Here is a 27,525-nt window from a genome sequence, read left to right as displayed (position 1 = left end):
CCATTGGTGCATTTTTATGGTCAAACTGTAGTTTGATCATTTGAATGCCCTGGCACACATTATTCAAGCATGGGAATAATCACAACTCTTGGTTGTTTTACATGTTTCCTTTACTTTCCCTTTATAAGTATATATTGAAAAAACAAATAAGGAATTCTATGCCAAGAGCTATGTTGATCCAAAGAGATGGTTGCTAACCAAAATGCACAAGTTCTGCAGGCACATTAAAGAGAAAATATGTCCTCCTAGTGATTAAAACATCAGTTAAGAAGTGCATACTTATGGATTTAAGGAGTTCAGCATAAAATCATAAATACTGTTTTTATGATTTATATTTTTCAGAGCCCACTACACCTCAAATTCCGTTCTACCCCAGGTCCCCAGTGCTACAGTGACTTCTTGTGCCCTTGTTGCCAAGAAGGCTAATGCATTTTGGACTGTATAAGTAGGAGCATTGCCAGCAGATTGAGGGACGTGATCATTCCCCTCTATTCAGCATTGGTGAAGCCTCATCTGGAGTACTGTGTCCAGTTTTGGGCCCCACGCTACAAGAAGGATGTGGAAAAATTGGAAAGAGTCCAGGGAAGGGCAACAAAAATTATTAGCGGGCTGAGCACATGACTTATGAGGAGAGGCTGAGGGAACTGGGTTTATTTAGTCTGCAGAAGAGAAGAATGAGGGGGGATTTGATAGCTTCTTTCAACTACCTGAAAGGGGGTTCCAAAGAGGATGGATCTAGACTGTTCTCAGTGGTACCAGATGACAGAACAAGGAGTAATGGTCTCAAGTTGCAGTGGCGGAGGTTTAGGTTGGATATTAGGAAAAACTTTTTCACTAGGAGGGTGGTGAAGCACTGGAATGGGTTACCTAGGGAGGTGGTGGAATCTCCTTCCTTGGAGGTTTTTAAGGTCAGGCTTGACAAAGCCCTGGCTGGGATGATTTAGTAGGGGATTGGTCCTGCTTTGAGCAGGTTGGACTAGATGACCTCCTGAGGTCCCTTCCAACCCTGATATTCTATGATTCTATGACTCCATGTGAGGCATAGAAGATTCCAAACTGATGCATATTCCAGGGAGGAAGAACTTTCCTAATTTAATTTCTTAGTCTGCTCTCTTCTTGACACTGCCCCTTTAAAATGTCCTCTTCTGCACTCCACATCAGTCGCAAGTTAAATCATGCCTGAGATTACCACATGTCCTGCTTGGTGGTGGTGCTTATTCTTCAGAGAGAGATTGCTGAGACTATTCAGCTCTGTGCACCACAGAGGTGCCCATGAAATTAAAGACTGTATAGGCAGCTGTGCTTTTTACTGTTTGCTACTTTTACTGTGCAGTTTTCACAGCTTGTTTACTGTGGTTTATTCCTGCTTCAGGAGTCCAATGTTAATCTGTACTGTCCCTGCAGAACTCAAACTCACCTGTCAGTATTGTAGAAACACCTAATTGGTTAGACATTTCTACGTGTGCTTATACATAAGGGAGGGTTCCTAGATGACATAAGAAAGAATTAACTGAGATCCCATGTTTATCCAAATGTTTAGCTGTCTCTCTGTCTGGTGACATTGTAAATTGGTTCTTCTGACTGCCATAAATTCCTGCTTTGACCATAATATTATATACTATCACAGACCACTCAGATATATGCCATAAAAAGCAACTCTCTTTGTCTTTAGCTGACAGTTCTTTGTTCTAGTGAATAGGATAGATAGCATCTTTGTGCCATAAAAGCTAACCTTCTGTCTTACTTTAATCTTAGTGAGGAGGTGAAATACCTCTAGGATTCATTGTTTTATCATTATAAGATAGGTCACGATCCCCTCTAATGTGGCTGCACTGTGAGGAAAGGGAATAATACACAACTTGTGTAAGAGCCACCTAGAAAAGCAGTCCTTGGGCTTGTGGGAGCACACAAGCTAATATTTTGTAAGCAAAAGGGCCAAATCTTGCAGCCTTTGCTGACCGCAGTAGTCATTAGTCACAGAAGTAGTTTCTTTGGGCCATTCAGTGGTGATATGTAGCATGGTGTAAGTCAGACTCTCTTATACTTGGTTAGATTCCCTGAGACATACTTACAACCACTTATCAATGTGTAAGGGAGTCCAAATTAGTGTAACTTACATCTTTTGCAGGCTGTTTGGAGTGTAGGTTCAAGCAGTCTGTGGCTATTTTAACTTTCACATTCTTATACTCTCCTGTTAGTTACTTGCCTGCTGCATTGCTTTCTTCTGGCCCCTAAGCAGGCATATTACATCAGTTTAGATTCCGTTACATTCAGAGGGTCAAAGTTAGACTCAGTGGTACAAGTTCTGAGGTGATGTGAGGGAAGGTGTAAATTACACCTTTGTAAGTGGGTGTGAAACTAAGTAAGTGTGAGCACCAGGGGGTCTTGGTGGAACATACATGTTGTAGGGGCTGGAAGGAGGTATGAATTACACAAGTGAGGCTCTTAATAGACTTCTTTAGACTCTCCTTTGTAGTTGGCCATTTTAATAGGACTACCTGCATCAGTAAAAATACTTGCATGAATAAGAGTTGCAGGATTATGCCCATAATGATTCTGCATATCTTCAAGTTTTTATAACATGCATGCTATTCTTTATAATGTTCTAAAAATTACTGAAAAGGAAGAGTAATATAATTGGAGATGTATTCCTGATTTAGATTGGGACTATGCACTTTCCTTACTCAGCTGAGCAAAGTTGAGAAGAATGTTGATATATTCCCCTAATTGAAGGAAGAACACTGTTTTTGTTTCCTTTTATAAAAGAACACCCACTAGAAACCTTTGCAATCATACAACATGCAAATCATGCAGTTTTCTCTATGTTCTGCTTGGAACTGCATTTCTTTTGATGAATGGCAGATATATAAACTTTCATCAAATCTCTCTTTCACACACACTTACCCTCACACACCTAGTGTTAATTGCTAATTTGCTCTACTGTTGTCAGTAAAATGAGGTAATCAGCGTTTATGTATGAAGCTGTTCTGCCTCTGAGGAACACAGAATCTTTTGAAACCATTCTCTATCCCCTTTTTGGTAAGTGCTATGCAATGTGACTTTAGCGTCATTCACTGCCCACCCCATTATGTTAATCTTTCTGGCTTTACATAATCTCCCAAAGACCAGCCTCTGCTAAGAACTCTACACTTAGCTGTCAGAGACAGTAACACAAGAGCGTGCTCAGTAAAGGCTTGCTTTATTTCATCTACAACATTTTGTGCAGGAGCAATGTTCTTTGAATCTGGTGTAACTGCTTTAACAAGGTGTTACTTTTGAGTTTCTGCATTAGAAGCTCATCTCAACAGAAAAATGCAAAGCAGGAATTGGTAGCAGTTAGACAGCTATTTGGAAAACATAGTTTCTATGCAGGATTTTAAACTACTGAAATTAGGTTTGGGGTTTTTTTATCTTCAAAAGAAGAGCTAGTAAGACTAGACCACAAGTTCTGGGCCAGATAAACTGAAGCTTACTGTATTTTTTTTTTTTAAACTGTAAGGACCATAAGTATGAGACACCAAGAAGTTCCTGCCAGTGAAGCAAATGCATTATATCCAGGGATAGGACCTTCATGTACAGGTAACAATATTACAGTCAGCTCTGTGCATCACATGAAGGACAAACCTTACCTCACCAAAAGAAGAGGATGTCCCAGTGATACTTGGACCGTGAACCAAGCTACTGGTACCAGTACTCATGTGCATAAACAAACCATCAGCAATCAGTTCCCCAGCTTGGGTAACAGTGAATTAAACCGCAGCGATGAATGCTACACAGGTAGGTTTTGTATGACTAATGTTTTGTATATGTGTGCTCCCACAGCAAGCACATTTTTGGTGAATGGGATAGTTGTAGGCATAAAGGCCAAACTCTGTTCTTAGTTATATGCATGCTGTCCCAGCAATATTAATGGGGTTGCAAAGGTGTAAATGAAGACTGAATTTGATCTGAAATGCTTTTCATCCTAAACTCTTAAAATTATGATTCTACCAATGTAACCCTGCGAGGATCTGTGGTTTGTGCTTCCTGCCGAGTTAAAAAAGACTGCATGTTCAAGTGTTGCATTTTGAAATCCCAGAGGGGTCCCGGGTCTAGATTTTGCTATAAATTTTAATTCCAGTTAGTCTCTCTTTGTTCCTAAGGATGCTGAGTTCTGTGTCATTGAAACTTTTGCAGCTTTCAGAAAGGCCTGGCCTAGCATAGCTCGTGGAAGTGGCACTTGCTCCAATGGCTGTACTAAATGCTATGTCCTATGCTGAGCACTTTGGCAATAAGAGCAGGGCTGGCTCATTTAGGCTCACCAAAGAGCCCCAAATGGAGGAGCAGGAAGAGGAAGTATTTGAAAGTGATTTATTTGAAATTATTAACAGCAGCTCAAAAGGAGGAAGGACGTTATCAAGAAACAGTTTCTGCATAATTGACCAATACAAATACCTGTGTGTGATAGTATAAACTATTGCTAAACCAAGAGCTGGTCTAGTGCACTAAGAACAGTGCTAGGAGTAAGGCACTTCTGAGGTCTAATCCTGGTTCTGCCACTGATTTAGTTTATAGTTCTGGACAAATTACGTAGGCCCCAATCCAGCAAAACATTTAAGCAGGTGCTTAATGTTAACTACAAGTGGTCCCATTTATTCACATGCTTAAAATTAAGTATATACTTATTTGCTTTGCTGGATCGAAGCCTTAACTTCACTGTGTCTGTTTCTCCATAAGTAAAATGAGGAAACTAACACTTAATTAGGATGTGGTGATGTTGAATATTTGTATGGTAATTATTATGACCCTTCCTAAACTGACCACTGCATGGGCTGGAGCGTTAGGTTATATATAATAATAGTGAGCATGGGGATGTCAGAGAGTCTCGAGTGTTTATTAAGCAATTCTTTGTTCTTGGCACAGTCTCACTGGTTTAGTGGCACAGTTACTGCTGGCATAGCAGCTCTGCTTAAATTACATTATTGTGATGTGACTTCCAAAAATACTTACGACACGCACTTGTTTGAAAGGAGGCATAATGTTTTTTCACAAACTGTAGTCTTTGAGGTTTTAAAAAGTCTTTGTTAAGCCTATCCAATGCTCACATTGTGGTTGGAACTGCGCTGGCCAGTGCTGTGTACATAATGTATCTATATGCTGGGTTTGTAAACATCACAGGGACCAGGCTTCTAGCCAAGTTATTATGACCAGTGTGAACAAGGATATTTTTAGAAAAAATCCTTCATAGATCCATGCTATAAAAGCATGCTCAAGGCATGGGATAATAAATAGCACCATTTGGGTAACTTCAATTCCTACTCCACTGCACAGATGGTGCTTGAGCCCTATAGTAACAAAAGTTGTGGCTAGTACAGGATTAATGTAAGGGTGAATATGGCCTAACAAGTAATGGCCCAATCCCGCAAAGTCTTGGTCACATGGTTGTCAGCAGTGAGATTATTCATGTGAGTATGAGCTATTTGTGTGATGAAGGATTTGCAAGCTCGGACCCTAATAACATAGGAAAGATATTATAAAAGTGTGATTCTAAGAAGCGTTATTTGGCCCTAGTTAGCTGGACATGCTCTGTCCTTTTCTTTTTCCTAAATACATTGGAAATGGAATCTAGGTTTCCTGAGCAAGCTTGAATCATTGTTGATCTGAGTAGGGCTGTGTAACTCCCTATCTCATTCCAGTCACAACTTTTCCCACAAGTTGTATCTATATCATGCTATTTGAAACTGAGGTTGACAATGTATATTTGCCTTTTATATAGTGTCTTTGATCAGCACATTGTATGGTATACAGGAATCTCTTCACTGAAATGTAGGGTATGTCTACACTACAATAAAACACCCACGGTTGGCCTCTGTCAACTGATTTTGGCTTGTGGGCTTGAGCTGCGGAGCTATAAATTGCAGTTAAATTGCAGTATAGACAATTAGGTTCAGGCTCAGGGACTCTGCCCCCTCACAGAGTCCCAGAGGTCAGGCACTAGCCTGAGCCTGAATGTCTGCACTGGGATTTTGCAGGAATTTTACAGCCCTGTAGCCCGAATGAGCCTGAGTCAGCTGACACGGGCCAGCTGTGAGTGTTTAATTGCAGTGTAGACTAGTGTAGTTTGGACTAGAGCTGGTTGAAACCTGAAATTTCTGTTCTGCTGGAAATTCCAACACTTCAAAATTTTCTGTCATCCCAATCTGAAACAAAAAGTCAACATTTTTCACAAAACAGAAATTCTGAAAAAATTGTTTTGGAAATATTGAAACAGCCTTATTGAAATGTTTCAATAAGGTTGACGTGCTTTGTTTTGACCATCATTTTTACTTAAAAGTCAAATGATATGATTGAAACAAAGCACTTTGACCTTAAAAAAAATGAAGTGCTTTGACTTTGTTGAAACAAAATATTTGTTTTCATGGAAAATACATTCCTGCTAAATGTTTAGATTTTGTCAAATCAGCATATTTTTTTTTATGGAAAACTGTTTTGTTGGAAAAATTTTGACCAGATCTATTGTGGACATCTCATTAAGACATCAAGTTTGAATATTGTGCATTACCAACTAAATTACCAAAACCACGTCCTGTTGCACCTTTCAGTGTCCTTGGATGTCTGCTATCCAAGCACTTGTCAGACCCACTTCTGCTTAGCTTGTGAAGTCTGACAGGACCACAGTTTGATGATGTGATATGGCTGGAAGATAGTCACTTCTAGGACTGCAGAGTCAAATTTACCTCCATGCTACTACTCTAACCTGTTTTATATTTCATGGTTTTGCTTTTTTTGTGACTGATAAAGGGAATACAGTAGGTGTAGAGTATTTGAACTTTAATAAAGCGTTTCTTTGTGTCACAAAATCTTAATAGAAAAATATATTTAAATTAGCTGGGAGAGAGTTGCTATCATATATGGATTTAAAACTGGCTGTGTATCAAGATGGAGGGGAACTATTTTAATTTTCCTGGGATGTGATCCTGTAGGTTTCACTTCTGAGGACTCTCACCTCCTTTTAAGTTGAAGTCAATAGAGTCAAGGACATTAAGGCCAAGATTTTTTTAAACATTGGAGTCTAAACTTAGGGTCCCAGGTCCATACTTAGGTTTCTAAATAACTGGTCTGATTTTCATAAGTTTTGAGCAACCAGCAGTTTCCAGTGACTTCATTGGGAGTTTCTGGTTGCTCAGAACTTAAAAATCAGACTTGTTATTCAGGAACATACATAGAAATTTAGGCCCCTAACTGTAGGCTGCTATTTTTTTAAAGTCTTTGTATAAAAGTCTTGCAGGAGGTGCTCTGCATTTTACAGATTTAAACTACTGTTTTTCCTGTATCTCTAATTTCGTCCCATGTAATGTTCCTCACTTGAGTTTTGGCAATGAAAACTAGGCTTATGCACTTCAAAGGGATCAGGAAGCGACCGAGAGCTTGGCTGAAATCCTTGCTGCACACCCACTTGCCTGAGAGCTAATTATGATTTTAAATTGTGATGTTTAATCAGATCTATAAAATGTAAACCACGCTTCGCCCAGCATGTTTTGTCCTGTTTTTAGCCATAAGGCTTCATTGATTTTTGGCTGAAATGTATCTATAGGAATGTAGACAGTTGTTTCTTTGTATCCAAAAGTAATGTGCTAAGAAGCAGTTTTAGAACTGAAACAAAATAAGTTTATATAGAAAAACATCACGCTGGTTTTGCACTATCGTGTGTTTTTTGGTCTGCTTCTGTAATTTATGCATCTGAAGGGAGTTACTTTTTTTCTGATAATAGACAATAGTGAAGGATGGAAATATCAGTACATAGCTTAACTCTGATGTGTGCTTTTCTGAGACAAATTTAGAGCCAAATCCTCAGCTAGTGTAAAGTTAATGTAGTTCCTTTGACTTCACTGGAGCTATTTTGATTTATAATAGATCAGAATCTGTCCTATATTTTAGACCATATTTGTTTTATTCTGTTCTTAGCATTAATAGTTTTGAATATCCTGCATGACAACAATATTGTAATGCTTTTTAAATGTGATCAATTACTCTAAATTTTACAAATTTTAATAAATGGTAGGGCAAACCTATCTGTCTGTCTATTTAGGTCTCCTGTGAGTGTCCATCACTGTAATATCCAAGTACCTTTGAAGAGGTAATAACCAAAATGACAATAAGCGAGGAATCTAATTTTCCTCTCTACTTCTCCCAAGACATTCACAAGATAGCTAAATAGTATATCACTTGAAATAATATGTCTGCAGAATATTAGCATTAAAACTTTGCAAAACATGCCACATATACTCTAATTTTACTTCTTGAATGTTGTTTCCTAGGAGCTAGAAAACATAAAATCCCAAACCTGATTTACAATAGCTGTACTTTTCATTCAGGTTTACAGTATTTCATCTAAGTGCTTTGGCTGCTTGTTTATGAGGGTTAGCAATCAAATTATTATCACTACGTTTTGAAGTTTAGTAACCCATTAAGGTGAATATAGTCACATATCTCCTGAATGTTGACACTGTTTCTGTCTGCAAACTCAGCAAAACAGAAATATATTGACATTAAGAAAAAGGCAGTCTTCACAATCATAAGGTGGAGCTGAATGGTGAGGGCAATTGTGGGGATTCTATTTATTTTTAGAAAAAGTATGTGGACAAGGCCATATTATACTATACTTAACAGTACACTGTGCAGATTGTACTGCAGCGCTGACAGGCCTAACTTGGTTCAGACAATTTTCTGGTTACAGTGTCTGTGGTTTGATGCTAAAAGTGGCAAACAAAAATGTCCCACTGCTATTAAATGTCTTTTTGCGCTAGAGAACATTTAAACTAGTTCTGATTTTTTTCCTCTAAGGAGTCATCATACAGTTAAATAGTTTTTACAGTAGCTCATGTAAGTATTGCTGTACTAATTTCTGCAAATAATAATCAAATGTTAGTGAAAACATGATACAATATAAGTGGAGCGCATAAGCTTGCTAATACTATACAACACTGTACCAAAATATATAAGGGTAGAAATTATATTCACAGACATTGATATTCTCATTTAATAGTTTTTGTGTTTAAAAACTGGTGCTTTCTGCATTTCACTGAGCCCTTATAAAGACCAAAATTCTGAATGAGAAGGAATAAAAAATCCAAGGAAGATGTCAGGCAGCAGGATTCCACTTACTTGTAAAGAGCCACATCACAGAAGTCTTTCCCCTGTATTGTATATATTTTAACAGTAGCAAAGGCTGTGGCAGATCGTGATGGATTTGTTGGCCATTTTAAGGCCTCTCAATTTGTGAACTGGGTGAAAGACAGCAGTGAAAATTTGAGATACTTGCCTTACAACAGGATCAGTAGCACAACATCAGCAAAACAGCCTGGAAAAGACTGGCCAGCTGTGTGGGGAAACTTTTAAAATACAGCTTTTTCCAGTTTTAGCCTAATTTTGAATGTTGAATTCATTCTGTAAGGTGTAGCCAGTATCTAGCATTCATGTTCGCTTTCCTGAAGATTAATAATGACTATTAACATTTTACTTTCTTCAAATTTGACTGGCTGGCTCCTGAATAATATTTGTCATGCAAACTATAGTACAAAAGCTAGGTGTTGGTACATCCCTAGCAAAGTAGGGAGAACCTAATTGATCTAAGTAATTCTTCTACTCTACTCCGCGCTGATTAGGCCTCCGCTGGAGTATTGTGTCCAATTCTGGATGCCATATTTCAGGAAACATGTGGACAAACTGGAGAAAGTCCAGAGAAGAGCAATACAAATTGTTAAATATGTACAAAAATATGACCTATAAAGGAAGATTGAAGAAATTGGGTTTGTTTAGTCTGGAGAAGAGAATACTGAGGGTGGACATAGCAGTTTTCAAGAACATAAAAAGTTGTTACAAGGAGGAGGGAGAAAAAATGTTCTTATTAACTTCTGAGGATAGGACAAGGAGTAATGGGCTTAAATTGTGGCAAGGGATGTTTAGGTTGGACATTAGGAAAAGCTTCCTAGCTGTCAGGATAGATAAGCACTGGAATAAATTGCCTAGGGAGGTTGTGGCATCTCTGTCACTGGAGATTTTTAAGAGCAGGCTAGACAAACACCTGTCAGGGCTGGTCCAGATAATACTTAATCCTGCCTTGAGTGCAGGGGACTGGATTAGAAGACCTCTTGAGGACCTTTCCAGTAGGGTTGCCAATTTTGGATGGATTCCTGGAGGTTTCTTTGCATGGCATAATCTTTAATTCCTGGAGACTCCAGGTCAATCCTGGAGGGTTGGCATTGGCAACCCTACTTTCCAGTCCTATGATTCTATGTCAGAATTAACTAGTTTCTTGGTTTTCTAATTCACCCAAAATGGAACATTAGCAAGTGGGATGGACTGGAATGGAATGCAGAACTCTGTATGAGAAAATCAATTTTTACTTCCTTTATATAAGAGAGACAAGATAGGTGAGGTAATATCTTTTACTGGACAAACTTCTGTTGGTGAAAGACAAGCTTTCAAGTTTCACAGAGTTCTTCTTTAGCTTGAAAACTTGTCTCTTTGACCAACAGAAGTCAGTCCAGTAAAAGATATTACCTCATGCACCTTGTCTGTCTAAAATCCTTGTTCCAACATGGCTACAACAGCACTCATTAACATAAGGCAGCCAGCACTGATTTATAATTACAGTCAAAGTTGGCAAAGAAAATACAGATTTTGAACTACCCAAAAAAACAGAACTGACATTTTCAAATGCAGATGCCTAAATTTAGGAATCTTAATCCATGTTAAAATTGGCCTCATTTTCAGAATTGCTGTGCACTCACGGATGCTACTGAAGTCAGTGGAGGCTACTACAGTACAACATACAGGACATACAGGCACTTCTGTTTAGGTGTATAAATATATATTTAGATACCTAACTTTAGGTATCCACGTTTGAAACTGTTGTTTTAAAAAATGTTTTCAAACACCTGCAGAAATGTGAATCTCAGAACACTGAAGGTAAAACAATTTTTTAAATATTTTCAGATCCAAAAAACCCCCCAAATTAATTTTGCAAACTGCAAAGAGAAAACAATTTGTAACTGTTGTCTTTTTTCCATGAACCCATCTCTCATCCTTTGTTTTTAGGTTTTTCTCATGCTTTGGGATGTCTGAAGCCGGGGCACTGACAGCAACTTTGGTCTTTGCTTCTGACCAAGAACCTGAGCTGGACTTAAGTTCAGGCCTCCCTCCAATCTGTCCTCCGAGGCCATGGATCATTTACCTGTCCTCAGGACAATATGCAACAGTAATCCCAAACCAGCCAAAAACTTCCTTAAATTAAAAACCAAAAAACTTCAACTTTGGGAAAACAGAAAATCAATAGAAATAAAAGTAAACCTTACAGTTTTGCACTGCAGGTTGAAATTACCACACACCTAGCTGGGTAAACAGACTTTTTCACATTACAGGTAGACTTAATGTAGCCTTAATTTTACATCCTGGATTCAGCTATATCCTTGCTTGTCTTTCTGCTTAATGCTTCCTGTGCTCACTCAGCATCCAGCAATCATGTTTTTCCAAGTCTGATCTCCTTTTCTCCCCCGAAACAAATTTTAAAAACATGATCTCCATTTGTGCATGTGCAGTTGATAGAACCTATTACCTGCATGCAGAGGTGACAGTGCTTAAACACATGTACGACAAGTGCAAGACCAGGTTGAAGTCTGAAAATATAGTCTGTATACTGTAATTACAATATTATTATCCAACATTTCCCAGCATCCTCTTTTCATCATCCTATTTTGGTTGTTTTGTTTAAGGAAGTAAAAGCCACAGAGATTTTTTTCATAATGTGACCTACGTTTCATTTTTAACATTTCAGTGCTTTCTAGAAGTGATGAAATAAATGACTGATTTAAAAAAACTCATGAATAAGAATTTATATTGCACAATCCTTCATCAAAAGTGAGATTCTTTAAAAACTGCCATAGGGAAAAATACTCCTCAGAGACCCACACAGCCAGTCTCAGCTCTAATATTCCGCCCTCGTGTATGTGCACAGATCTCAAATATCAGCTCAAATATTCTGCTTTCCCCTATATGTGCAGAACTCAGAGCTCACGTAGGGAAGAGCAGAGGGATGGTGCTGGAAGCCATGATCTGAGCAGATGGAAGAGAACAGAATATTGTGGCTAGGATCCATGCTCTACACACATAGGGAAGAGTAAGTTTTAGACCAGAAATCTGAATCCCTCATATGTAAGGCAGAGCAGAATATAAGATCCAGGTTTCAATTCCTCACATGTAAGCAGTATATTGGAACCAAGATTGGCCATCCAGCTGATTCACAAATGAGTTAACCAGGCAATTCTAATACTTGCTGTAGGGCATGGGATCATTTTACAACTCTCAAGGCAGGAGACATTAGGCCAGGTCTTTTATAATTCAGCAGCTTCAGGGGATTTGTAGAAAGGGAAAAGGAGTCTAGTGGGGATTATTTATGGGCAGGCACTCCTTCTCGTGGCTGAGAGTGGTGGATTATTCCTGTCCTAGTATTCAGAGGCAACTCCTTTGGCAAGCTTCTGCGGTGACTTTTTTTTCCCCAACAGCTTCCTTCACCCAAAAGTAGTTGAACTGCTAAGGACTGGAGCAACCCGGTCTTATCCAGCCTCTCACCAGACTCTGTCTGTGTGTCCTCCTCCCTGTAATGAGGAGGTGGGGCTGCCAATCCTACCCCTCCCCTTTCTTGGCCTTTACTCATTGTCTGTGTGTATGTCCGTGACTACTGCTGCTAATGACAAAGGGCCACCTCTTCCTTGGGACACTGTGCCAGTCACTGTGCCTGTTTGTATGCCCCCTGCTGATGCTAAAGAAACAAAGAAGCTGTCCATCTCTTCCCTCTTCCTTTCCCAGCATGCAGCAGCACTGACAGTGCAACCCTGTTCAGCAATGCAGAAACCACAAATTAAGCCAAGACCTTTATAATTAACATAGTCATTTGAGTGTGCAAATTCCCCAGTGTTACTGGCCGTACAGCACTGATTAGTTAGGCCTGCATCACTCATTCCTAGTTAGGATGTTTGTACAATATTTTTATTTAAACATGCTAGAAATTTAAAAAGTTTATTATAATTTGATACATAGGATTTTTTTTTTTTACAAAGATTACTAATGGGTTCACTCCAGGAGAATGCTGCATGGCCTGAACACCCACAATACCCACACTACTGGGGATACACAGGGTTTTCTCCTGTTTTTGGTAGCAGCAGCATAGATCCCTGCAAATGACATGACTTGATGCAGGTGGTATCAGTAACCTCTCATTAAATGCTCTGAGAAGAGCTCTTTCCTCAGGCACAGGAGTTAATGGTGAGTCTATTTTCTAAAACAGAATACACCTATTAATGTCTTAATGAGCACTATTATATCCTAGCTCCACAATTTTCTGCCGTAAACCAACCAATTGTAAATCTTTCCTCAGTAATTCCCAGTTTAGAACTGTTATTTCAATAACAAAAAGTTAATAGTGTTCTGGCAAAGGGTTTTCTAACTCCTACAGCCTTCTAGCTCCAGCCAGGGTGACTCAGTGATAGCTGATGTGGAATCAGCGAGTTCCTTTCTCAATTCTTTTTTTGCTAATGCAATATGCTACAGGCTTTAAAATGGTAAATGTATCTTAAAAATATTGTGTGAATTTTACATTTTAAGAGGTAACTTGAAAGTGTCCTTTAGTATTTAAGCTTGAAACTTAATAAATGGGGGGGTTGGGGGGTAGGGAAGAGAGAAAAATAGTTGTATTTAATAAATGAATATCGCAATGAACTACTATTGTTTATATCAGTGGTCCTCAACCAGTGTTACATGTATCCCTGGAGGTACACAGAAGTCTTCCAGGGGGTACATCAACTCATCTACAACAAGGAATCCGGTGGCACCTTAAAGACTAACAGATTTATTTGGGCATAAGCTTTCATGGGTAAAAAAACCCACTTCTTCAGATGCAACTCATCTAGATATTTGCCTAGCTTTACAACAGGCTTCATAAAAAGCGCTAGTGAACTCAGTACAAACTAAAATTTCATACAGACAATGACTTGTTTATACTGCTCTGTGTACTACACTCTGAAATGTAAGTACAATATTTATATTCCAGTCGATTTATTTTATAATTATATGGTAAAGTGAGAAAGTAAGCAATTTTTCAGTAATAGTATGCTGTGACACGTTTGTATTTTTATGTCTGATTTTGTAAGCAAATAGTTTTTAAGTGAGGTGAAACTTGGAATATGCAAGACAAATCAGATGCCTGAAAGGTAGTCTGGAAAGGTTGAGAGCTACTTCCCCCTCTGGTGGATAGAATTGGAATTGCTCATCTAAGTGCTGCAGCATTTGTCTTTTGCTGCTATCAGCTAACAGATTTTCCTTTAGCTGAAGTTGTAGGGGATTGTGCTTGTGGAGCCAAAGCTCTCTTCGTGCTCTCACTGTGAAAGTCTGTGGTGGGCAATATAGTGACAACCATGAAATCCTTGGTGATCGCAGATGTGTTAACATTTCATTGCCAGAAATACTGATGTGGCTAAATTCAGCTCTTGGGTAAGCAGGAGTCAAAATAAGACTAAGGACTGCAAGATGGGCGACAATATTTGTAAATTACTTTGAAAATTTAAAGAATAACTATAGTAACACTCACTATTAATTATTACCTTGTTTTTAAATTACTACCAGTTAATTTCAGTGATAAATAATCAGTTTCATGTTTTTGCACCTGGTTTCTGTGAGCGATACTTATTTACATGGGTAATTTAACAATTGTTCAAACATTTTATTACTACATGTTAAACTTTTTAATGCAGGGGTGGCCAAACTTACTGACCCTCCGAGCCACATATGACAATCTTCAGAAGTTCGAGAGTCAGGGCGCATGTACCGGGGCTCGGGGCTTCAGTCCCACAGGAGGACCTGCCAGGACTCAGGGCTTCAGCCCTGCAGGGAGGGGGGTTTTAGGTCTTCAGCCCTGTGAGAGGTGCCTGCTCGGGGCTTCAGCCCCGCTCCTGCTGAAGTCCCGAGCCCCAGCAGGCACGCCCTGCTGGGCTGAAGCCCTGAGTCCCTCTTCTGCTGGGCAGAAGCCAGAAGCAACATGTGGGGGGAGGCATGTGAGGTCACCCCCCCCCCCCCCGAATTTGTCAGGGTTGCTGGCCTTGCTTGGTTACATGGTGCAGTTGGGCCCCATCACTGCTCTGCAGCTGCTGGAGCCAGCATGCTGGGAGCTGCGGCTATGGGAAGAGCTGGGAGCTGCAGGGATAGCTGCTGCTTCTCCCCATGGAGCTAAAGCAGCAGCCCCTCCCTGCAGCTCCTAGCTGTTTGCCACGGCCTCTCCACAAGGGAGCTAACACCTGGGGGCTGCAGGGAGGGGCTACTGAGAGTAAGGGGGGAGGTCTGGGGGGGGGCGTGACTTAAGCTGCTGGGGGGAGGTGAATCTTTAAATTATGCCCCTCCCCCCCTCAGCAGACACCAATTGTCTCTGGCAGAAACCCCTAGCCCAACACCCCAGCGGAGGGTGGCAGAAGCCCTGAGCTTCCCGCCCCTCCAGTCTGGTAGTTAGAGAATGGGGGGCGGGGGCTCCGTGAGCTGCTTTTTAACTGTAAAAGTTGGTTTGGCCACCCCTGCTCAAATGGAAGGCTTATTATACCATTAAGGGACTTCTGATTGTGCAATTAGAATGGTTTGACCACCAATGGGTATGCAAACCAAGATAAAGATGTCACTCTTATGTTTGCAGAACTCTGTGTGTGTGTGGGGGGGGGGGGGGGGTGAGGGTAGATATTTTAATGTGTTGATCCTGTGGGAAGTCCATGTTATAAAAATCACAACTTTGTGAGGTTTCAGCCATCTCAATGTTTTTTAAATGGTGAGTGGCAAGTAGGGTGATCAGATACTCTGATTTTATAGGGATAGTCCCGATATGCGAGGCTTTGTCTTATATAGGTGCCTATTACCCCGACCTCTTGTCCCGATTTTACATTTGCTATCTGGTCACCCCTGTGGCAAGACACCAAATGACCGGAGTGGGCCAAATTTTGCCTTTTCCTTTGCAATTACATCGGGCCTTTCATTACTGAAAGCAAGGGTTTTTTTCAGTCTGCTTGCTGCACTGAGGTTGTATAAAGGCCTGAGCTTGAGTAATTGATCCCAGGCAAATCGCGGGTGAAAGGAGTTGCAGAACTGGGGTCTTGAGTCCACTGGTTGAAATAACTAGAAAATGTTGGGGGCGGGGGAATGAAAATGGGGATCTATTAAGAACAGACTGCAACTCAAATCAGCTTGTCCCCACTGCACAGCCCCTACTTCCTGGAAAGGGAAGACGAAAGGTCCTGAACCAGGAAATGACCAGGTTCTATTTGAAAACAGTGGCTGCATGGCTAGCCTGGCGCTGCAGAGAAGCAACCCCAGGAACTGTGTACAGAGCCACATGCAGAACAGACTGTGACTGCCAGATATCACACTGGATGCAGCTGTGTATGGGACTGATGGGAGGGGGGTGGGGGGACAGCAGCAATTGGGCAGGGAGCCAGTGCAGAGGGGCCCCGATCAGAGACACTCTGCTAAAACTGATCCTGGCCTGGAAACCTGTAAGCCCCTATTTGCTTGAATAGAGACTGGACTGGAGAGGGCATCCCAGACACTAGGCCTGAAGAGTCCCAACTCTCCATTGGGCTTCCCCAGGGACCCAAACAAGAACCGCTATTGCTCACTTTGAACTGTAACTTTTTAAGCCTCTGTACCTAGGATGTTTGCACCTTTCCTTTTCTTGCCAGCCCTGGTACATTACCTTTCACTAGGCCAATGCCTACGAAGTCTAGCTGCTGAAGCACATACAGCATTTGCCTCCAAGTTGCTGACATGTTACTGGCACGGTAGGTGCTTGACGTTCTCCAGCACTGCGCAGCCCCCCTAATTACAGAATGCAGAAGAATGGACAATAAAACTGTGGTAGTGGTGCCACGTAGAGTTGCCAACTTTCTAATTGCACAAAACCGAACACGCTTGCCCTGCCACCTGCCCTTCCCCTTCTCTGAGGCCCAGCCCCCACTCACTCCAGCCCCCCCCCCATCGCTTGCTCTCCCTCACCCTGACTCACATTCACCAGGCTGAGGCAGGGGGTTGGGGTGCAGGTAGGGGTGTGGGCTGCAGCTGGGTGGCGCTTAACTCAGGTAGCTCCTGGTTGGTGGCACAGCAGGGCTGTCAGGCTCCCTGCCTGCCCTGGCTCCTCACTGCTCCTGGAATCGGCTGCCATGTCCAGCTCCAAGGTGGAGGCTTGGCCAGGCGGCTCTGCATGGTGCCTGCTGCCCGCGCCCACAGGCGCCGTCCCCGCAGCTCCCATTGGCTGAGGAAGCAGTGCCTGTGCACCCCTTAGTACAAGGACCGCAATTGTCCCAAACACTTGTGGGAGGTTTCAAGGGTGGAGTAAACCCTCCCCCCTACACGCCTATGTTATAGCCAGGAACAGTTTGGCTATAAACTAGACAAACACTGAACATGAAGATAACAAACAAAAGAAAGGGTTAGGAAAAGGGGGGACAAAGGTTAAACCAAATAAAAATAATGTGAGTTATATTAGGTATAGTGTCTCATTCAAATCATTCTTAAAAACTGACTTCTGAAGATAACAAAAATTGAGTATTTGCACTTAAAAACAAACAACAAACCTCCCAGTCTTTTTGAACCATCAAGAATTATATATATCTTAATTCAGTGACTATGCACGCTCATTTCTGTAACTCATGTACTTTTTCCTCCTTCTCCTTCCTAGTGTATATTAAATATTCATATGTCTGTCGTGGTCATCATTTTAGTTCCAATCTGGCAAACACTTACACACATGCTTAACTTTACTCACATGAGTAGTCACATTGAAGTCAGAGCCTTCGACTGTGAGCTCTTCAGGGCAGGGATGTGTTTTCTGTGTATTTTCTATGAAGCACATAGCTGTCACTACAAATACTAATCAATAATAATGTAGAAAATCTTTCTTTTAAATTAGAGACAGATAGCACAGGAAGTGGGGTTTATGGGAGGACTTGAATGAGAGCAAGGATATTTGGCAGAGAGGAATAGAGATGACTTTCCAATGATACAGAAGAGCTCCAAAAAAAAGGCACCCAGGTGAGAGTGGGAGGAAGCAAAGGATGGTGAGAAGAGTAGGCAGGGTGAAAGGACAAAGGGCTAGATTCAAAGCCACTGAAGTCAGTGGAAGTATTTCATTGACTTCAGTGGACTTTGGATCTGGTCCATAATGATGAATGATAGGAAATATGAGAGATGTTGTAGGCTGGGGCAAACCAGCATGTAGTCTTGAAAGTTATGACAAGGAGTTTGAATTTTATGTGGGAAGAGATCCTGAGCCTGTGGAGAGACTCAAGGAGGGAGAGGTGTTACCTGGCCAAAGTGGTTGCAGGGGAGTATTTTTTAAGCTACTGAATGCTGGATGAAATTTAGAGATGTTTTAGACAGGTGCTCAGGTACTACAGGGATGAGGCTAATTGATGTTGCTAAAGGAGTTGGCGGATGTGATTTCAGAGCTATTGGCCATTGTCTTTGAAAACTCATGGCGATCGGGGGAACTCCTGGACGACTGGAAAAAGGCTAATGTAGTACCCATCTTTAAAAAAGGGAAGAAGGAGGATCCTGGGAACTACAGGCCAGTCAGCCTCACCTCAGTCCCTGGAAAAATCATGGAGCAGGTCCTCAAGGAATCAATTCTGAAGCACTTAGAGGAGAGGAAAGTGATCAGGAACAGTCAGCATGGATTCACCAAGGGCAAGTCATGCTTGACTAATCTAATTGCCTTCTATGACAAGATAACTGGCTCTGTGGATGAAGGGAAAGCGGTGGACGTGTTGTTCCTTGACTTTAGCAAAGCTTTTGACACGGTCTCCCACAGTATTCTTGCCAGCAAGCTAAAGAAGTATGGGCTGGATGAATGGACTATAAGGTGGATAGAAAGCTGGCTAGATTGTCGGGCTCAACGGGTAGTGATCAATGGCTCCATGTCTAGTTGGCAGCTGGTATCAAGTGGGGTGTCCCAAGGGTCAGTCCTGGGACCGGTTTTGTTCAATATCTTCATAAATGATCTGGAGGATGGTGTGGATTGCACCCTCAGCAAGTTTGCAGATGACACTAAACTGGGAGGAGTGGTAGATACGCTGGAGGATAGGGATAGGATACAGAGAGACCTAGACAAATTGGAGGATTGGGCCAAAAGAAATCTGATGAGGTTCAACAAGGACAAGTGCAGAGTCCTGCACTTAGGACGGAAGAATCCGATGCACCGCTACAGACTAGGGACCGAATGGCTCGGCAGCAGTTCTGCAGAAAAGGACCTAGGGGTTACAGTGGACGAGAAGCTGGATATGAGTCAACAGTGTGCCCTTGTTGCCAAGAAGGCCGATGGCATTTTGGGCTGTATAAGTAGGGGCGTTGCCAGCAGATCGAGGGACGTGATCGTTCCCCTCTATTCGACACTAGTTAGGCCTCATCTGGAGTACTGTGTCCAGTTTTGGCCCCCACACCACAAGAAGGATGTGGAAAATTGGAAAGAGTCCAGCGGAGGGCAACAAAAATGATTAGGGGACTGGAACACATCACTTATGAGGAGAGGCTGAGGGAACTGGGGATGTTTAGTCTGCGGAAGAGAAGAATGAGGGGGGATTTGATAGCTGCTTTCAACTATCTGAAAGGGGGTTCCAAAGAGGATGGATCTAGACTGTTCTCAGTGGTTGCAGATGACAGAACAAGGAGTACTGGTCTCAAGTTGCAGTGGGGGAGGTTTAGGTTGGATATTAGGAAAAACTTTTTCACTAGGAGGGTGGTGAAACACTGGAATGCGTTACCTAGGGAGGTGGTAGAATCTCCTTCCTTAGAAGTTTTTAAGGTCAGGCTTGACAAAGCCCTGTCTGGGATGATTTAGTTGGGGATTGGCCCCGCTTTGAGCAGGGGATTGGACTAGATGACCTCCTGAGGTCCCTTCCAACCCTGATATTCTATGATTCTGTGATTCTAATTGGTCTGATCCTGCACCCACTAAGTCAAAGCAACATCCCCATTAACTTCAGTGGGTGTAATATCAAGCCTTATATGAGAAGGTGGGATGTAATAAGGTACTGTTTACCAAGGACTAAGCAAAAACTGAGTAAGGACATTAGTATTTGGCCCAAAATATTATCTGTTTAATCTATCTAGCATTCTTATTGAAATGAAGAGAGAATTTTGGGTGTGCTTAGAAATAGACTTAATGCCATAGTCTGTAAAGTATTTGGGGATCTTGCTGGATGAAAAGCATTATTTTTGGTCTAAAAAGCTTAAAAATATGGGGCCGAATCCTGCAGCCCTAACTAGGCACAATTCACAGTAGGCTTAATGGGAGTTTTGTTTGAGTAAGGACTGCAGGACCAAGCCCTGTATTTTTAGAAGATGAGAAATACCTTGATTTAAAATTTTCAGTGGATCCCAGTTTAGTTTTAAATGCAGCATTATGATAAATAGTTTAATTCACATGTTCTAAAAGTGACCTCTTTCCTTTTCCAGAGACATCAGTTATTGCTCAGCCCATATTTGTTTTTGAAAAGAAAGAACGACCTTTCAAGGTAACACTTAAGCTTCTTCCTTTTGCTTTTGTCATAAAGCAGCCAGAAAATCAGGAAATAAAGGGCATGATTGTGGAGTCTTGGCTCCACGAGGGGGAAGTGTTTCACAGCCCAGGCGCCAGCTTGAGCCCAAACATCTACATTGCAATTTTATAGCCCTGAAGCCCCGAGTCCCATGAGCCTGGGTCAGCTGACACGGGCATGCCGCAGCTCTTTTATTGCAGTATAGACATATCAATTGACATGTTTTGTTCTTTTTTTTTTTTTCCCCAGAGGCCTGCAGAAGACCTGGTTTACAAGGCTGAGAATGGTAATAATTGCATAATTAAAACACTTTATAATAAACTTGTATTTATTTGTATTTTTTGTGTATTTATTTATTTGTAAGTGCTAAGTCCATTGCATGCATTAGTAGTGATTAGAATTTCACCTTGTATGTAACATGGCAATTTACCGTGGGTGGATTAAGACTATATATGGGGCACAGAGTCACCACTTTTGTCCTCCTTTGTCACACACACCCCATCCAAATTTCAGCTCCCCTGGAGCACTGACACAACTATTAGATTTTGAAAGATCTCTTCACTTCCTTCAGGTCTTGTTATAAGGTGACCCCATAGAGGGAAGAGTGCTGTGGATCCAGAGTCCTGTTTCAGCCGTCTCTTTAAAATCAGCTGAGTGCCATACAGCCTGATGCAGAGTGAAAAAAGGCCTGATCCAAAGCCCAGTGAAGTCAGCGGGAGTGGAACTGATCTCAGTGGGCTTTGGATCAGGCCATTACTGAGGCATCAAGAGCCCCTTCCATAAGTAGATTCTGCTAGAGCCTTGCAACCTGACCCATACCCATTGATATCTAACTACAAGTGTCGGGTTTGGGTCAGGTTGCATCTAAAAACAGCCCAAAACCTCTCAGGTCAAGTTGAGTGTAGTCAACTCTGAGCACCTCCTCCTGTCCATGAGGTCAGCACTGTGGCTGCTGCCACTGAGTTGCAGTGCCTCTCACTCTGCAGCACAGCAAGGCAGCAATGGCCAGCAGGATGAGGCATGCAGTCCCTGCTGCACCGACCCCATGGGCAGGAGGCAGCTGGAGACTATTTGCAGACATGAGATATGGGGAATGGAAAGCCCCCAGCAGGCCAAGCCCCAAGGACGAGGCAGTCACACTGACTCAGGGTCAGGGGGAAGTCTTGGGTTGGGTTGGATCTAAAAATGACTCAACACTCTTGGGTTAGGTTGGGTTGTCTGTAGTCAGGTCGGGTCCAGGTCAGGCTTTAATATGAGACCTTTAATATTAGAATTCTGTACTGCAATAATTTACTGAAATCTGTTGGAAAATTTGATTTTACAGTACATGATATGTTATGTTTCTCTTAGATTTCATTGGTTGTTCCAGGAAACGGGCAAGGTCTTCATCTTTTACTTTCCAAACATCTGACTCGCAGTTCTACATGGGTATGGCATTTAGATCAATTCCATTATAATTGTAATGATATTTTCTAGATTGATAAGCTAGAAAAAATATTTTTCTCGTTATTCTGATACACATTTTGGTTTGAAGTGATCACTCTCTTGTTACAGTGTGTATGGTAACACCCATTGTTTCATGTTCTCTATGTAAATAAATCTCCCCACTGTATTTTCCACTGAATGCATCCAATGAAGTGAGCTGTAGCTCACGAAAGCTTATGCTCAAATAAATTTGTTAGTCTCTAAGGTGCAACAAGTACTCCTTTTTCTTTTTGCGAATACAGACTAACATGGCTGCTACTCTGAAACCTGTCATTTTGGTTTGAATAATTCCAAGTCAGCAAAACTTTTAAACTTCAAGGTTAGTCTGCAAGTAATGCTCAGTGAGGAATTGCACTTTCCTAAGTCTGAAAAAATATTGGTTTTAAATCAGCAGAGGGCCCCAGGTCCATGTACGAGTTATTTCCACATAAGGCTGTGGAAAGTCCATGTGTTTCAATCATGAGTTTCCCTGGAATTTTTTGACGAGGTCCAGGGAAGGCAGGATTTCCTACCCTGTGGAAGATGTTCATGGTTCAACCCCAGGGGGACCCATGGAATTGAAAAGCCATGCTGACAAGGGCTTTCCCCTCCAACCAGTTATCATCCGACTTGGAAACCCCTTCAAGGTAGTAGGGTTATTTCCACAATATTGAGGGGAACACACACACAAGTCACTGCAGACCACTGTGTACTGAGCATGTGCAGTAGAAATTCTGTTTTAAAATGTGTCATATGCTTTCCTCAAAATTTGGGCCTTAATGTAGGTAAATAATATTAACCCATTTAGTTAAAAGAGTACAATTAATCTAACTTTATCTACCCTTAAAATTACATCTAGATCATTCCTATATCTACTTAGACCTGAACAGATCCATACAAAAAAAAAAAAAAAAAAAAAGACTGGTTATAACATGACCAGAATTTGTGTGTCAGAATTTTGCTATAATAACCCCCTTCGCCTGTGCCTGTACTATATTTTCCCCACCTTTGTGTTCAGTATCATTGGTGTTAGCAACACTAGGAGTACCAGTGTAGACTACCCTCTGGCACTTGAACAACCATGACATCTAGCTCTAATTTGAGAAGATCTAGATGATGGTATGGTCAAAAATGCTGGCACCTGCCAGCTTTTTCTCTATGCTGAAGCTGCACTAGTGCTAGCAGTGGTTGGAAATTCGAAGTCTACACTACAGAGCCTTAGTAATTGCCTGATACAGGTAGAGTCTGCTCATCCGTGACAAATATATTTTGCTAACATGAAAAATCCATATTCAGGTACTGTGCTTTGAACAAAGGATAATTTCAGTCTCTTATGTTTTCAGATACAGCACTCTCTCGGAAAAGAGTGAGATCATCTTCCTGTACTATCCTTCCTACCTTTCCTCCATCACAGCCGGGTAATTAAAAATATTATTCAGTAAATATTCACATAAAATCAAAAATCGGTAAAATAACAAAACAGCTCTTTTTGTGGGACTGAGCTAACTGGGCTGGGCCAAGTCAGTATGTGAATGTGAGGAAGGAACTTTGCGATGTTCAACAAGATGTGTTGGTGATTCAGTAGATGGCATTCATTTCTCAGTCAATGTTGCACTAATGCCTCCTTGTGCTAGGGAATACTCTGCACATGGGAGAGCTGCTGTTTGGATGGGATGCAAGCAGCCTATGCCATATGCTACTCTGGGTTGTGCAGAGGCTACTCACTGTTGCAACTTAGATGTTTTTGAGATTTACAAAGGCTTGTAGCAAGTAGGTGGAAGGTTATATTAACCTATAAAATATTATGTCAAATATTATGGACAGTAAACACAGAATGGAGCTGAAGAAATGGTGTGAGCTAGATGTGTTTGGATTAAAGCAGCGATTCACATATTTATCCATACACACACACCATTTTCCATTCTGGGAACACCCTGCATTCTAGCCAAGATTTAGCAGGGATCACCCTCTCATTTATCAATAAGGGAAGGGCAGGGTGGTCACAAACCCTGACACCTGTTTATGACTCCCAGATTGAAAACCTTTGGATTAAAGTAATTGTTGATGAGGGGTTTCCAAATAATATGGTAAGGGTACAAAATTGGTATAGCAGCAAACTAGAATCATCTTGGAATGGAATGGAGGAGTTCATATATGGATTATGAGACATGTAATTTTGTAGCACACTATTGATGGGACAAGGCTGGCAGCCCTTCTGAACATTTCTGGGTAGCATTTGGAAACCATATAAAAGCAGCAGTGCCACACACTGACCGTCATTACACTTATCATGGTGGTCATCACTACCAGCACATGCTGGATCTCTAGCATTTACCATCATACTCCTGGGTCTCTTTTTTCCTGATCTGAAAGGATATTCTGACTTGGTGACATTATCATGCCTGTGAGCTGTAAAACTAAAGGACAGTTTTGTGGTTAAAGTAGTGGCTGACGCCCAGGATGTCTGGGTTCAATTCCTGCCTCTGTCTTACAGTTCCTGGGGAAGTCACTCTCCCTGTACCTAAATTTCCCCTGCCATAAAATGGGGATCATATTTTCCTTCCTTGAAGAGGTGGTGTGAAATAAATTAATGTTTGTGAGATGCTCAGATACTGCAGTGATGGGGGCTACAGAAATGCATATAAACAATTAAGCACTGTGGATAAACAATTCTTTTGCAGTAAAGAATAACATATTCATGACCTCAGCTCTTCTCCAGAGAAACCATGACATCACAAGAACAGAAAAAGGTAACTATTTGTTAATATCGCAATATTTATTAGTTGTTGATCCACAGTGTGCTCAACACTATACAGAGCAGGTAAAACATAGACAGTCCCTGTCCCAGCCAGTTTACTCTCTACAGCTGATATTCACCCCCCTGTGCAGAAGGCCTGTATTATAAGCCTCTAAACCACTTAATTCCACTTAAAGCCCTATTTTGAAAACTTAAGTGGTTCATGGGCCATGTTTAGGGCCACTGCTCAGGAATGAATATCATCCTGAATAAAAATTTCTGATACATAATGTTAACAAGAACTGAACTCTGCTCCCAGTGAAGGCAAGGCAAAACTCCTGTTGACTTCCATGGGTGCAGGATCAAGCTTCATATAATCAGAAGATGGATTTATCACAATCAGTGCAGATTTGTTTTATTAAATATTACATCACTCCTTTATTTGGCAGGGTTTTTAGAAGGGACTTAAAATAGGAAAGGGAGACAGGTATTAACAATAACACTTAAATACAATTAATTTAAAACTCCACCACACATCCACATTATGAGACAGAAAAAGCAAGACCAAAATTTGTTGTTTAAATGTAAAGGAAAGATTGCATATATTAGCCTTTTATTTTGTATTTTGCAAGGACTTTCATCGCCAATTCAGCAGTGGACTGTCATAAGACCTGCCGTTTTACAGCCACCACGGTCTCAGATATGTGAGGAAAGAAGGCACATGTGCACTGAAAATACACTGGCATCTTCCAAAGCTAAAGAGAAAGCAAATATTCAGGTAAAATGTAACTTCAGTGTCAAATATACATGTCTGGGTTTTTTCCCATGTGCCTGAGCTTTAATAATATTTCACTGAAATTAAGTATTTTACAGGGAAGTCTTCAGTATTAGTTTAATTCTGTTCCCATTGAAGTCAACAACAACAACATTTGCTTTTGACTTCAGTGGAGCAATTGTGCCAATGCTGAGCACTTTGGAAAATCCAGCCCTTGCTAAACTGCCCATATGACTGCTTGATGAGTGTGCAGATGCTGTAAACTTGTAATTCAATCTGAATTTAGGGTAGAGGGTTGGGAAAACTTTTTACTTTCTAAGGATTTTTTTTTTAAAAATCTGGTTAGGAATTGCACTGGCTTGTTTCACACAATAAACATGGGCCTGTCTCTGCAAACCACCATATGAATTATCTTAACTCATGCAAGTGGACCCATCATGCATGGACTTACTCTTGTCAGTAATACTTTCTCACATGCATTTAGCTTTGCAGGCCCTAATGTCTGGTAAAACTATTTATAGTGCAAGATGAGCCACAATTAATTTTTTCCAACATTTCTGAATTGATCATATTAATTGTTTCCAGTTGTCTGAAGAGAGCTCTCATTGCCCAGCAGAGAATTCAGCAAGTTCTGAGACAACAGTGAGGCCATCTATCTCCATGCACCTTACTAGCCCTAAAACAATAGGGTAAGTTAGTCAAAGTGTTGTGAGTTTTTTAATGCGTACCTAGAGAATAGCAAGTGTTTGGTTTTGTCCTCTAGCTTGTTGCTCTATGTGTGTCTGTGTAGCTGTTAGGTGAAAAAATGCACACATCGGCCAAAAAGGAAAAGAAGGCTTATGGGCAGATTATAACTTGAACTTTTCCTTACACCTCTGGATGAGTTACCTGGACTTGAAGGGTATGTCTACCCTGTAGTGTAAGCCCAGGGTTAGTGGGATTCAAGTCAGCTGACCTGGAGAACCCAGGGCTTGAGTGTCTACACTGGATGACCTTGTAAACTGGAGTAATAGTAATAGCATGAAATTTAATAGTGAAAAGTGCAAGGTCATAAATTTAGGGATTAATAACAAGAATTTCTGTTATAAACTGGGGACACATCACTTGGAAGTAACAGAGGAGGAGAGGACCTCGGAGTATTGGTCGATCACAGGATGACTATGAGCCGCCAATGTGATATGGCTGTCAAAAAAGCTAATGCGGTCTTGGGATGCATCAGGCGATGTATTTCCAGTAGAGATAAGGAGGTGTTAGTACCGTTATACAAGGCACTGGTGAGACCTCATCTGGAATATTGTGTGCAGTTCTGGTCTCCCATGTTTAAGAAGGATGAATTCAAACTGGAACAGGTACAGAGAAGGGCTACTAGGATGATCTGAGGAATGGAAAACCTGTTTTATGAAAGGAGATACAATGAGCTTGACTTGTTTAGCCTAACTAAAAGAAGGCTGAGAGGAGATATGATTGCTATCTATAAATATATCAGAGGGATAAATACCATGGAGGGAGAAGAATTATTTAAGCTCAGTACCAATGTGGACACAAGAACAAATGGATATAAACTGGCCATCAGGAAGTTTAGACTTGAAATTAGACGAAGGTTTCTAACCATCAGAGAAATGAAGTTCTGGAACAGCCTTCCAAGGGAAGCAGTGGGGGCGAACAACATATCTGGCTTCAAGACAAAGCTTCATAAGTTTATAGAGGAGAGGATATGATGGGATAGCCTAATTCTGGCAATTTACTGATCTTCCACTACTAGCGGTAGATATGCCCAATGGCCTGTGATGGATGTTAGATGGGATGGGATCTGAGTTACTTCAGAGAATTCTTTCCTGGGTGTCTGGCTGGTGAGTCTTGCCCACATGCTCAGGGTTTAGCTGATCGCCATATTTGGGTTCAGGAAGGAATTTTCCCTCAGGGCAGATTGGCAGAGGCCCTGCGTGTTT

General features: G+C 41.3%; 1 protein-coding gene across 4 annotated transcripts in view; it reads left to right on the top strand.

Annotated features, from left to right (window-relative positions):
- Positions 1 to 27,525, top strand: part of RANBP3L (RAN binding protein 3 like) — a 77,026-nt gene that overhangs the window by 17,728 nt on the left and 31,773 nt on the right. For 2 of the 4 annotated variants that reach the window (XR_005225959.2, XM_043546816.1), the window contains exons 2-9: positions 3,500 to 3,777; positions 20,518 to 20,576; positions 20,850 to 20,886; positions 21,951 to 22,028; positions 23,408 to 23,482; positions 24,746 to 24,814; positions 25,434 to 25,579; positions 26,162 to 26,265. Coding sequence is in view for 3 of the 4 variants with exons in the window: in XM_043546816.1 (XP_043402751.1) it covers positions 3,500 to 3,777; positions 20,518 to 20,576; positions 20,850 to 20,886; positions 21,951 to 22,028; positions 23,408 to 23,482; positions 24,746 to 24,814; positions 25,434 to 25,579; positions 26,162 to 26,265 (846 nt within the window). In the remaining variant the exon portion in view is untranslated. Of the gene's footprint in view, positions 1 to 2,917; positions 3,040 to 3,499; positions 3,778 to 16,705; positions 16,848 to 20,517; positions 20,577 to 20,849; positions 20,887 to 21,950; positions 22,029 to 23,407; positions 23,483 to 24,745; positions 24,815 to 25,433; positions 25,580 to 26,161; positions 26,266 to 27,525 lie in introns of those variants that run through there. The other 2 variants (XM_027828034.3, XM_043546817.1) reach the window with 2 other exon arrangements.

Source organism: Chelonia mydas, chromosome 5, assembly GCF_015237465.2.
Source record: "Chelonia mydas isolate rCheMyd1 chromosome 5, rCheMyd1.pri.v2, whole genome shotgun sequence".
In the NCBI taxonomy this organism is placed as follows: domain Eukaryota; kingdom Metazoa; phylum Chordata; order Testudines; family Cheloniidae; genus Chelonia; species Chelonia mydas.
This window is presented reverse-complemented; position numbering and strand designations above follow the sequence as displayed.